The sequence below is a fragment of the Bufo bufo genome, chromosome 1, assembly GCF_905171765.1.
Source record: "Bufo bufo chromosome 1, aBufBuf1.1, whole genome shotgun sequence".
Taxonomy (NCBI): domain Eukaryota; kingdom Metazoa; phylum Chordata; class Amphibia; order Anura; family Bufonidae; genus Bufo; species Bufo bufo.
The window spans coordinates 291058134-291070844 of record NC_053389.1 but is presented as its reverse complement, the minus strand read 5'-3'; the positions used below and the strand labels follow the sequence as shown (position 1 = coordinate 291070844).

At 43.9% G+C, this 12711-nt stretch overlaps 1 protein-coding gene across 2 annotated transcripts in view; it reads left to right on the top strand.

The window, feature by feature from the left end:
- Positions 1-4422: 4422 nt before the first annotated feature.
- The window catches only part of MYOZ3 (myozenin 3), a 32037-nt gene continuing 23748 nt past the window's right edge, over positions 4423-12711 (top strand). Inside the window, exons 1-2 of one of the 2 annotated variants that reach the window (XM_040440491.1) lie at positions 4423-4813; positions 12429-12515. In XM_040440491.1, the coding sequence (XP_040296425.1) occupies positions 12437-12515 (79 nt within the window). In that variant the 5' untranslated portion in view covers positions 4423-4813; positions 12429-12436. The remainder of the gene's footprint in view (positions 4814-12428; positions 12516-12711) is intronic. The other variant, XM_040440482.1, reaches the window with a different exon arrangement.

Sequence of the window (12711 nt, the reverse complement as noted above, 5' to 3'; positions counted from 1 at the left end):
TTAATTGCGAATATCGGCACTTCGAGAATTCGCGAATATTTAGAATATAGTGCTATATATTCGTAATTTCAAATATTCTAGATTTTCTTTTCATCAGTAACCTACTTTCTTGCTTGTGGGCCAATGAGAAGGCTGAATGTCTTTGTCTGAGCTTAGCAACATCCCTAGCAACCAATAGGAAAGTTACCTACCCCTTACTATATGAGGACCTCCCCAGCAGCCCTTTTCTACAGTTTTTTGCAGTTCTGAGAGAGACAGCAGTGTTATTACTGTGCTCTGTGCTTTCCACTCATTACATCAGATAGTTAGTTAGTTAGTTAGTTAGTTAGCTTATATATAATACAGATAGTTAGTGGGAGATAGTCAGTGTAGGTTAGATTGTGATACAGTGTAGCTGATAGGTTCCAGTGCAGGGTGTTAGGTAGTGTGATAGGAATTACTGTTTCTCTGCTGTCCATACATACATGCTACAGACATAGTGCTGTGATGTCACAACAATACTTAGAGCACCAATCAGTAATATGTAGTCAGACCTGCTAAAATGTGAAGTTGCACGTATTGCGCCAAAATATGCGCATAATTAATTGTCGGTTTTGCAATCGCGAATATATTGGAGCACTCTATCTGCATATAAAGCTATTGTAATGTTCTGCCGTGCCAACCATTTTCTCCAGTCTCAGGAAACTTCTAGCAGCTTGAAAAATTTAGCTATAGTGACCCACTCCTGTATTTTGCGCGCATTACTCGAATATTGCATTGCCGATTTTTCGCGATCAAGAAAATAATCTCAAATTTGTGAATTCGCGAATATATGACGAATATTCTACCAAATATTAGCGAAATATTGTGAATTCGAATATTGCCCCTGCCGCTCATCACTACCAATGAGGCGAGGTGAAGCGATTTCCTCAGGCAGCACCAGAAAGGGGCAAGAGTGGGGCAGCAGAAGGGCCATGGGCAATGAGTGCTCCCATTGTGGAAACGCTCATCTCTACATATTCAACTGCATCACTGTATTCAGGACAGCAATACAGTTAAATGCCACAATGAGGCATAGGAGCGGTCTCGCTGGCCCACGGTTTCCTCTAATAGCCTTTAGTCCTAGTTCCTGTAGCCTATCAGAGGCCGGTGTCATCATTATCGCACTGCCTGAGCCGGGCTGGATAGAGCTCAGGCCACAGACTAGAAGAGGTCTGTGTTTTGCACTGTATTGCTCACAGCAGAATGGGGGTAAGTATTTGAGTTTATTATTTTTATTTGGCAGCATGCTGTTGGGCCACAGTGGGGTCGGGGTCATCATTTTGTAATTGGAGAAAGCACTATGTGAACATTGCAGCTGTAAAAAAGAAGCATTTTTGTACTGGCACATTATAAGGGGGCCACTATGGGGTCATCCTATCTACTGGAGGCACTAAAAGGGGGTCTTTTTTTGTACTGACACACATTTTAAGGGAGCATTTTTGTACTGGCACGCATCCTAAGGTGGCCACTATGGGGACATTTTTTTGTACTGGCACAGATTATAAGCGGCCAATTTTGTACTGGCACACATTGCAAGGGAGAATTATTTTACTGACAAACATAAGGGGTCATTTTTGTACTGGCACACATTATAAGGGGGTATTTTTGTAAAGGCACACATTATTGGGGAAATTATCAATACTGGGGGCACTATGGGGGCATTATTACTTTTGGGGGCAAAATGATGGACATTATTACTGTTGGGTGCACTGTTACCACATAATGCACTCTGGCAGAAAATTATTACTATTGGTGGGACTTTTGGGAGGACTGTTACATTGGGAGGCACCCTGGCACAGTATCAGTCGGACACTATGTTTACATCACTATAAGTTTTAGGGACACTATTTGCTGGGCACAGCTATTTTTTAGGGCATTGTGTGTCAATAATTATTGAAGGGGAACTACTGTATCTGTGTGTTAATAGTATTTTTCGGGGATTATCTTTTTCTGCAGTATAGTATTGGGAAGCACAGTGGGCACAATATTAGAGGTGGCAGGATGGGGTGTTCAGAAGATCGGGAGGAGGATGGAAAAGTAGGAAACTAAGATGTCTGTTAGTCAAACTCTGCAGAAACAAGAGAGGCTGAAAAAAATCATCATGGCGGTCTGGTCCGAATGGAGAAATGAGGAAAGAGAACGTCTACATCAGAGGAGATATCACTGGATGAAAGAGGTATGTGCGCTGTATTACCCTGTATGTTTTATGGCTCTGTATGTAATGTTTTACAAGCATATCTTTAACAGTAGGAGTGGAGGGAATTGGTTAAGTTAAGAAATTGGCATGGGGGGGAGGGATATGTGCCGTTTCAGTTTTCGCCTCAGCCAGCATAAAGGCTAGGTGCACCCCTGATTACTCCTAAGCGTAATCAGTACATTTGAAAATCTACTGAACCTTTTCCCATAAAACCATATTTGAATCTGCTCAGCCCCTCTTTTCTATAACATGTTGGACTGTGTTCAATGTAACAAGTCCCCTTTAAGAGGTTTATTTGTGTCTTGTTCCTCACATGATGAAAAGATGCCTTTTATCCACTACATGTATCCTCAGCTTGAGCCTTGAAAGGGAAAAGGGAACGTCATTTATTATTTGTTAAGAGCTACTTTCACATTTGCGGTAGCCTGCCGGATCCGTCCGTACTGGAGGAAGTCCGCTCCAGCCCCATTCACTATAATGGAGGACTTCGGCCAGCACGGTCGACTTGCAGCGGCACGGATCTGGCAGGATGTTCCCCCGCCGAAACAGCCTGCCGGAAAAGGTTACCGCAAATGTGAAAGTAGCCTTACATCAGTTTTTGCTGTAATTATGTTGCAGATTTTGTCGCATAGGTATCTTGCCCCAAAATCTGACTTTATCCCGCCTACGCCACTTTTGCAAAGTGGTGTAAAAAGGGGGTGTGGTTAAGAGGGCGGGCCGGCTTGCCCATCTCAGTCATGATTTTCCACACTAGTTTATGGCATGGAAAATGGTCTTAAACTATGCCAGCAAGGGAGCTGGCATAGTTTAAAGCATGTCGCATGGCTGGCTGCAGCAAGAGCCATAGTTATGTAGAGGCCTGCGCCTTTACATGACTTTTGCGTATCCACCGGCAGCGCAGAGGGATTAAGACCGACGTTTAATTCGCCGGTCTTAATAAGTGTCCCCCTATGTCTTTATGTTAAACATATCTTTAAATAATTTTTGATGATGTTATTTTTAATTTTCCATGTCAATATCTTTATTTTAAAAAAAGTCATAAAATCCTGCAGTCTTCACACTGACCACTAAGCCTAATAATAGGCACCATTTTTTTCTCTGTACAGATCATGTTACTGCAATCATCTGCTTATCATTACAGACAGGATTAGAATGAGAGATAACACCTATGTAGAGATAACACCTATGTACAGATAACACAGGATCCACCATTCACATTAGGTGATTGTCAAAGCTTATCTACTCCCTCCTGACCTCTGCTTAGAAAACTCTCCCTAGAAGTCAATGAGGCCCCCTCCTGTCCATTGTGTCTATGACCCATAGTGGCTGCTGTAAAGCATATCTCTAAATGCTGTTAAGAACATCTAGGGGAGGATGGCAAAGATGGCAGCCTTCATAATTATGGTCAGGAAATAAATAATAATACTAATAATAATAATAATTTAAAAAAAAAAGTATAATTACAAAATAAAAACAGATTTGAAAAAAAGGACATGGGTCATTATCTGGTTTTCATTGGCAGAAAAAAAAATCGGTGACACATTCCCTTTAAATGTCCTCAGTTCTTCTCATAATCTTCTTGGTGCTCCTAGAGGCATAATAAAAGTCAACTCGGGCAACATTCACCAACTTGTAGAACTGCTTCTAAACATAGAATGGCTAGACAGCCACAGATTGGAGGCAGCGTTCTTCAATCTGTGGCTTTCTAGCTTTTTCAAAACTACAGTTGCCAGCAATTCTAAACCCACAACCCTTTAAGACAGCCGTAGATAAAACATGGCATAATATGCTCCCACATTGGCCGGTAGTACATGTGGTCACTGGTAACAAAGTGTTGTTAATCTAGAGAATTAAAGGACAGGTACCCTTCTTAGAACCTTCTTTTTTAAGAATTTTTAGTCAAAATCAATTTTTAGTCAATTCTAAAAAATTTGAAAAACAAAAATTTTGGTAAAACAAACTCCATTAAGCAATCAAATTGCAAATTTTACCCTATGATTCGAAAATATTTTACTTGAAATATTTATTTCAGACTTGAGATTCGGTAATGGTTTATGAGTGTCACCAGTCTACATCAGTAATAGACACCTAACAACGAGATAGGACATACTGTAAGCTTATGTCACGTTAGGAAGAGGAGAGTCGTGATGATTTTTACATGTGGAGTGTCGCCTGTACTAGCTTTACCGTATCAGCCTGTAATAGTGACATTATGTCATCAGCGGACAACCAGTAACAGATTTACTGACAGAGGCAGGGGTGAGAAGACAGAGCGAGGAACTAGGTTATGTGCAAGAGGTTAGAAGGGACGGAGAGTAGTAAGAAGACAGCAATATAGTAACATAGAGGGAGGGGGCACTAAAGAAGGAGATAGACAACAGCAGATGCAAGACCTAGGAACAAGTAGTAATACAGTGGGGGATAAGGCAGAAGTGCTTCAACACCCAAAGGGAAGAAAGTGAGAAAGAGAAGAAAATAGGCATAAAAGGAATTATAGAAACAAAAATATACCAAAGACAAGATCATATATCAAGATCTGAAGAAAGAAGTGTTCCATAAGGGATATATAGCTGATCAGCACCAGGTGAGCACCAGGTATTATTTTTTAAAGCACTATTATGTTTGAGGTAATATGGCATGCAGTAAATATAAATATGACCGTCAAGCCAGTGGTATTGCGGGTACCTGGAGTAGCAGTATGAAACACTTTTGGGGGCAGCAGCGTGGGGAGCTGTTTTCTAGGGAAGGTGTAAATTTGTTGTAAAAGCGAGGGGCAAAAAATATCTGGGCAGCAAACGTTGCGAGGTGAGTCATTGCTTTGAAAAGTCTTCCTCTCGTCACTATTTATATAGGTAGCGAATAAAATGTGCTCTAGAAACCCCAACTTTGGACCCTGTCCAGTTGAGAAGAGTTGTCCCTATTTTTGTGCTGAAAGTAGGCATATGAAAGTACACTAAGGCCCCACAAATTTCTATAGGTGCAGAGTACAGAACTGTTATATGGTCTTAAAATCTATAGACAATGTATCCCTAGTGTTGCTCTGGAAAGAGAAAAGCCCAGGTCTGGTTGCAAAAGGCAACACTGGTGACACTTTGTTAGAACAGTTTTTATTCATGATTCCTACTATCTTAGGCCATGTTCACACTGGCATTGTAGCTTTTATTTACAATGAGGCTTTAAGTCATGACCTCGTTTCACCTACCGATGGAGCCAACAGACTTATAATAGGGCCCATCAGGTTATACTGAGGTTTTGACGGTAAGAACAGGTCTATATGTTGCTCTGTTCTTGCCTTCAAAACGGCGGTCAGACCCAGAGAGGCCCCAAACAGCAATTTGAACAGAGTGAGAACATGAGAATCATTATTGTGGCATCAACATGGCATCCATAGCTGTTCACAGTTGATAATTTATAACCAATGTGATAGCTGTCAATGCCAACCAAAAACAACTGGGTTGGATAGCTACTGACACAGCATGGTTGGGTGACCTACCCATTGTTGCTGATTGCCTCCTCAGTGGATGGGAGAACTAGAGGAATTGTCATGATGTGTTGATGTGCATCAAAAAATTAAATCTCCTCTATCACTACTGATACACAGTGCAAGCCGCTAAAAGGGTACCTTAATGCGTACTACTGTATTAATAAGTATGAGTACATTGTGTGGTATGTACTTGGTGGTATCATCCACTCGCCCTCCATGCTCTGCTGTAATGAAGAAGGCTAGAAGACGGCAATGTGCAGTGCTAAGCACATTCTCAGTGTCTCACAGAGCTTTTTCCAGCAGTCCTGTCTCCAGGTTCAAATATCTGGAATGAAATCTGGGACAAACTCAAAAGACATTTCAGAAGACAACTTTCAGTATCATATCAAAGATGTCAACATATTATATTAAAGGGGATTTTTTTATTTTTTCTTAACTGAGGCTGCAATAAGAAGAACAATATATCTTCTCTTTAATCTTGTAACGCATTGTGCATCTGCAGTGACCCAGTAGATCACTGCTAAAAAGCTAATTTGGTGCTAATGGGTTAATGTGTTATGTTAAGCACTATGTAATACCAAATGGTTGTATATAGGCAGCAAATAGTTAACATCTGGCAGCCTCCTGGTGTAGTGGCCTTTCTGGTTAGTTTTGTCTATTTAAAGGGGTTCTCCGGCCCTACCTAAAAATTACGCCTGAATCTAACCCGTGGAGAGAAGACAGCCATACTTACCCACAGGGACCCACAGTAGCTGCAGTGTTCCCAGGATCTTCTTCATGGTCACGTGACTGCTCCATCAATGTTTTTTTATCTTCTGGTCCCTCACCGTCTTCTTCTTTTCCTCTGTGAAGCAAGAGATGGCGCATCATCACTGACGTCACCGCCTCCTGTTGGCCTTCTCTGATACCTGCACACTACTCCACATGTGCTGGGACAAGGCCCTCTTCTAAGTGTACAGGCTTCTGTATACACAGTGCAATGTAAGCGCCGTGTATGAGTCACAGCATAGCGATCAGCCACAGAAGCTGAATGCTAAACTGTGCATGTCACTGGGGGGGGGGGGGGGGGGGGGGCGGCATTATGGATGGCACTGTGGTTGGCAATGGGGGCACTGTGGATGTCACTGTTATGGAGGCATTGTGGATGTCACTTATGGGGGCGCTGTGGGTGTTAGGGTCCATTCACACATCCGCAAATGGGTCCACATCCATTCCGCAATATCGGGAACGGGTGAGGACCCATTCATTCTCAATGGGGCAGGAATGAATGCGGAGAGCACACTATGTTCTCTCCGCATCCGCATTTCCGGAACGTGGCCCCGAACTTCCGGGCTTCGGCCCCAAACTTCTGGGCCGCGGCTCCGCAAAATAAAATAGAACATGTCCTATTCTTGTCCGCAATTGCAGACAAGAATAGGCAGTTCTATGGGGGGTGTCGGGCAGGTGTATTGCGGATCGTGTCAATGGACCCTTAGTGTTATGGGGCGCTCAGTATGGGTGATAGGGCTTATCCAAACAACCGTGATTGGCCCCGGCATCCATGTCCCAGTCCATGTGTCGCCCACATTTTCCTGGCTGACTAAGGCTTCCCTGACCCGCACTGCCTTTATGATAGTAATGTATGATACAACGAGTCTGTTTCTGACCAAAGGGCAATTGTCATGCACTCACTTCCTCATGTGTACATACCCCCATTCAGATAGAGACCGGCTGTATCATATATTACTGTGATGCAGTCAAATCGGGTCAGGAGAGTGCAGTTGGCCTGGGAGATGCAGCCTGCACACAGACTGTGTTTCACGGGCTGGTCATGGCACTGGCGGATCCAGGGGGGGGGCGTTACCTTCTCCCGCGCTGTATAGTAATTGCTTCTATCGGAACACCACAGAGGAGTCTGCCCTGTTTCTCCTTGGGCATTCCTTCTCCCTGGATGTAGCGCTGTCCAATCGCAGCGAAGAGCTCACATCCTGGGAGTTTTTTTTCTCCCTGGCTGTGAGCTCTGCGCTGCGATTGGACAGCGCTACATCCAGGGAGAAGGAATGCCCAAGGAGAAACAGGGCAGACTCCTCCCTGGTGTTCCGATAGTAGCAATTACCATACAGCGTGGGAGAAGGTAACGGGGCCACAGCGGGCAAACGGAGCGCCGCCCAGGGATAATAGTAAGTGCAGTGAGATCCCTGGGCGCCGCGCTACATATACAGATAATTATCTTACAATGTTTGGACCCATGAAAGGTCCTCTTTAATAAGTTCTTCAGGGCCCCTTCACATACACTGGCACAGCGCCGGCAGCCCGCCCTGTCCCTAATACCCCCCTGTGCATCTTACTGCCAGCCAGCCAGAATCCTGCCGGTACAAGCCGGTGCCGTTCTAATTAGGCCTGCCCACCAAGTTCCGGGCCCGGTAACTGGAAGTCCGGAACAGAGGAGCACCGCGCGGGAGTCGGGACAGGGACGGGACCTCACCTCACAGGTTGCGGACAACTGCGGCGGTGCCAGTGACAGTCTGACAGACTGTGCCCCTCCCGAGACCTGGCTCTGGATCCGCCACTAGGTCATGGTCGGATCACACATGATAGGCCAAGATAAACACTGCAGCAGGCAGGACCAAAAAGATAGGATTAGTCCTCATGCACACGACCGTATCTGTTTGTGGTTTGGAAGTCATAGATCTGCTAAATAAGGATACTGCACATTTTGAGGACCAGAATAGGACATGTTCTATCTTTTGCAGAACTGACATAACTGATATGTGTAACACTCCAGAGTTGTGATACGAAACTCTTTTACCCCGCTACAATCTGTTAAGAGCTTTCACTTTGTCTTCTGATAAGATTTTATATTATATCTTCACAGATGTGCATAAAACCTTGTTAACGCTAATAATTGCTGTAATTTCCATGTTCACCAGCAGGTGGCAGCAATGTGTTAGTAATGACTTAGGTTCAGTTTAGTACATCTAAGCTGGTATAGTTCGATCCAGCTTAGCTCCTCCTCTGTGAGCAGAGTGGGCTGCGCCCACATCCTGTAGCTTAGGTGGAGAAGGAAGTTAGAAGGAGTGTAGCCCACCCCCTGCTAGAGGTAGGATGTGCGTGTAGGAGTCTCCCAGATATAGCGAAGAAAGCCAGGATCTTGTCTCAGCTGAGACATTCATCAAATCCCCAGCCTGAGCCCTGCAGCCTCAGCTGGATGAAGCAGGCAGATAAACTCCAGTTCCAGGAAGAAAGCATACCCTGAGACGATAACTGTGAGTCAAGTTCCAGAGACCAAGGAGAAGCCATATTCCTCCTCAGCTAGTCAGTCCCCATACAGCAGAAGGTACATTTTAGAGCAGAAGATAAATTCCTGCCATAGTTACAGAGCTGCTAAGCAGACGTCTTTTCCTGCAAGCTCCAGATTTACAGAGCAGACGATTTATTCCTGCCAACCATTGCCAATACCTGCTGGGACCTAAGACCAAAGGTATATTTTGCTTGGATTAAAGTTATCTTCAGTAAGGACAAGTTTGAATTGCATCTAAAGGTCTGGACCTCAATTTCTGCTGCAAAATCCCTCTATTACTCCTACTATCACTACCCTTAATTTATTGCAAGTGAGCCAGGATCCAGGAGTCCAGCCGTACCCACGTAGGAGACACCGTTGACACCATTATCATTACCATACAGAGACATTACACCACTCTGACATTCCTAACCTGGGGCGTGAGTGATAACACCTTAAAAGGGCCCTGTGACAATACCCTACGCACGCTGCAATTGGCGTCATGAACAAAACTAAAGACTATTATACCCATATCCTGACCCACTGCATAATTTGGTGTCAGTGTAACCTATACCCCGTATCCTGCTCATTGCATATGGATGTGGAAAGCACACAGATGACGTTCATGTCTGTGTTTTCCACATCTGTATGTCAGTTCTGCAAAACATAGAACATGTCCTATTCTGGTCCTCAAACTGCAGACCTCAAACCCATAGAAGTCAATGGGACTGCAAAAAAATGCGAATTGCATACGAAATGGCATTTTTATTTAGCAGATCCGCAACTTGCAGATATCAAAACAGATACGATCGTGTGCATGAGGCTCTAGATACACACTGCAGCAGGCAGTATCGTGCAAGATAAGATTAGATACACAGATCAGCAGGCAGTATCATACAAGACAGGATTAGATACACACTTCAGCAGGCAGTATCCCACATGAGATTCTTTGATACAGAAATGGTAGACTGTATTGCAGATTATAGATTTAGATACAGAGGCACAGCAGACACATCTGACAAGATAAGCTTAGATACACACCAGACAGTACATACATACAAGATGGAATAAGATACACAGCTCAGCAGGCAGTATCGCACACAACAGGCTATGTATCAGACACAGCAGGCTGTATCATACATGATAGGATCATATACACATGTATTTGGATATGCATGCTGTTTATTGCACTCTGGAGATAGTGAGGGAAGAGCCTATAGACTGTCAGTGATGTGATGTAGAGACACTAGCAGGAATCATGAGTGGGTGTAGTAAAATGGCCACAGGGGTGTAGTAGGTATAGGTGCTGCAGACTGAACAGTTGGGGGCGGGGTCAGCCTGTGGCTCAGCACTGTGCAGTGCAGCCATGTAAACAGAAAGCTCTGAATAAAAACAAATCTGCCAGGATAGTCTGATGCCCAGACAGGGGGAAGGAAAGCACAGACATGAAAAACAGGTATTGGGCGCATATGTATGGTGAGGGGTGTTAGGAGCACATAAAAAGAATTTTGATTTTAGGGCCAGACAACCTCTCTAAGAGTAGAGTCTGGCTCGGGCTGTGTGTAAAGCTAGAGCTTGTAAGCCCGGCAGAAGCTGATAGCAAGGAAAGAGGATTTTTCTCCAGGAAAAACACCATTCATGTGGAGTTAAAAGCTGCCAGTGCAAAAGCAGTTGCACTTGTAGAACCACTGAGTGAAAGTGAACAGACATCCATAGACTATCTAGAGCTACAAAGGAAGGTGCATAATAACAAAAGTAATGTTTATGGCTGTGGACTTTGCTGCTTGTGGAGATGGTGTATTGCTTCGGGGACCACCACTCTTCTATAATGGATCAGCTGTCCATTTGCACCCAGCAGTGGGAATTACAGTACTGTGAGAGTTTTGCACACCTGTGGTCAACTGAGAAGATTGCTAGGACTTTTAGAAAGACACTCAGGGACTACTGCTACCATCACTGCTGCCGCCTATAAACAGCCTTTGGAAAAGGTAAGCTTTGTCCCTGAAACATTGTGGTAGCACAGTGTCCTGCCTCCGTGTTTTGGACTTTTAATACATGGACTTCGGTATGTGATCATTACAGTATCTGAATAATGATAAAATAAAGAAGAAGATGTTAATATAATACAGCCAGCTCTTTTGTTGGTTGGACTGTGTGGGAAGTATACAAGAAAACTTCCTGAGCTACGCTATGGCCCGCTGGTGATACATGTACAGTAGATTTATTTTCTAATACCTCAGAACTGTGCCTATGGCTGGTATCTGCACTGCACCTCTCATCTTTCTCAGTAAAGAGACTGTTCATTTTTATCATTTAAATGGCTCTGGTCATTGTCTTCACCGTCCCTCACCCTTCCTGACGTTCGTTTATAGGGTCAAACAATCTTTCATGTGGACACCCAAATAATTGTTTCTCGGCAGTAGAAACAACAAATCTGTTTGAAGACAAGAGATTGCAGTAGCCATACAGTGGAGGTGATCGCTGCATGTAAATGCAGATCTTCACCTCCACAGATGAGCAGGCAGTTATCAGGAAGGAAGCGGTCCTGCTCCATGGACCATTGGGCCATGTAAACCCGCTTTAAGATGAAAGGATTTGATGGATTACTCTTGCAATCATTTGTTCAAACCCCTTATCTCATTTGTTTGCCTTCATCTCACCCCATTTATATGGGCAGATCTGCAACCATATTTACGTCTGCTTAAAAATGTGATGCTAATGTTTGTTCATTTGTCAGCTCATCAGTGGACACGGTTACATGGGCCAATGCTTGGGAATAAATGATCACACAAACATTTGTTCGAATGATCGTCGGCCCCTGTAAAAGTGTCCTTGAAATGCAGTTTTGGTGGAGGAACCTACTTTAGGTCAGTTTCAGACAGCCATAATGCGGCCACAGTTGATCTACGTTGTTTTGCTAACCTATAGAACCCTGTAGTGATCCAAATTTAGTTTAGTAGGGCAGCGGGAGGCCTGGGTATTGTGTAATGGGTCTGTGATAGGTGGTCTGGGTATTGTGTATAGGTAAATGTGGTAGGCTTATGGTCATGTAGCCATTGCAAGTGTCAGTATGCCAAATCCGGTGGAACATACTCAGGAAATGGGCCTGTCTAGACCAGTTACTGCACTTACAATATGGCCAATTACTGCAGCTACTCAACGCATTATCAGGGCAGACCAAAGCAAGCGATTAGTCTATTTTCAGGCAACTTACCCATAATCAGCAAAAAAGAATTGATGTCGTCAACCATGAAACGCAGAATTGCCAACTCTGCACTTTCTAATTACCTGTGTTTGTTTGTAATCCTTCCACCCGAGCTCCAGCAATACTCTAATCCCTTCCCGGTAACATATCTTTCCCATCTTTGTTTTCTCCTGTGCGCATGATGACATACCGTAATACATTGTCTAGGGGTAATAAACAGATTAAATGATGCTGCAGTATAATTATTCATCTTTATTTACAGCCTGGACAATGTTTCCCACCTATGCAGACCTGGTGAAGGAGAGGAAAGGCCTGGCATCAGCCATAGTCAGGGAAATAAGAGGGGAAGGTAAGACCAAGAAAGACTGCTTCATCTGTATGAGGGCTAAATATTAAATTATGGACAACATAATCATGTCTTAAAGGGAAATTCCGGTTGTGACAACTTATCCCCTTTTCACAGGATAAGGGGTAACTATTAGATCAGTGGGGGTCCTACTGCTGGAACACTGTCCAGCCATGAGAGCAGAAATCCCATAGCCCTC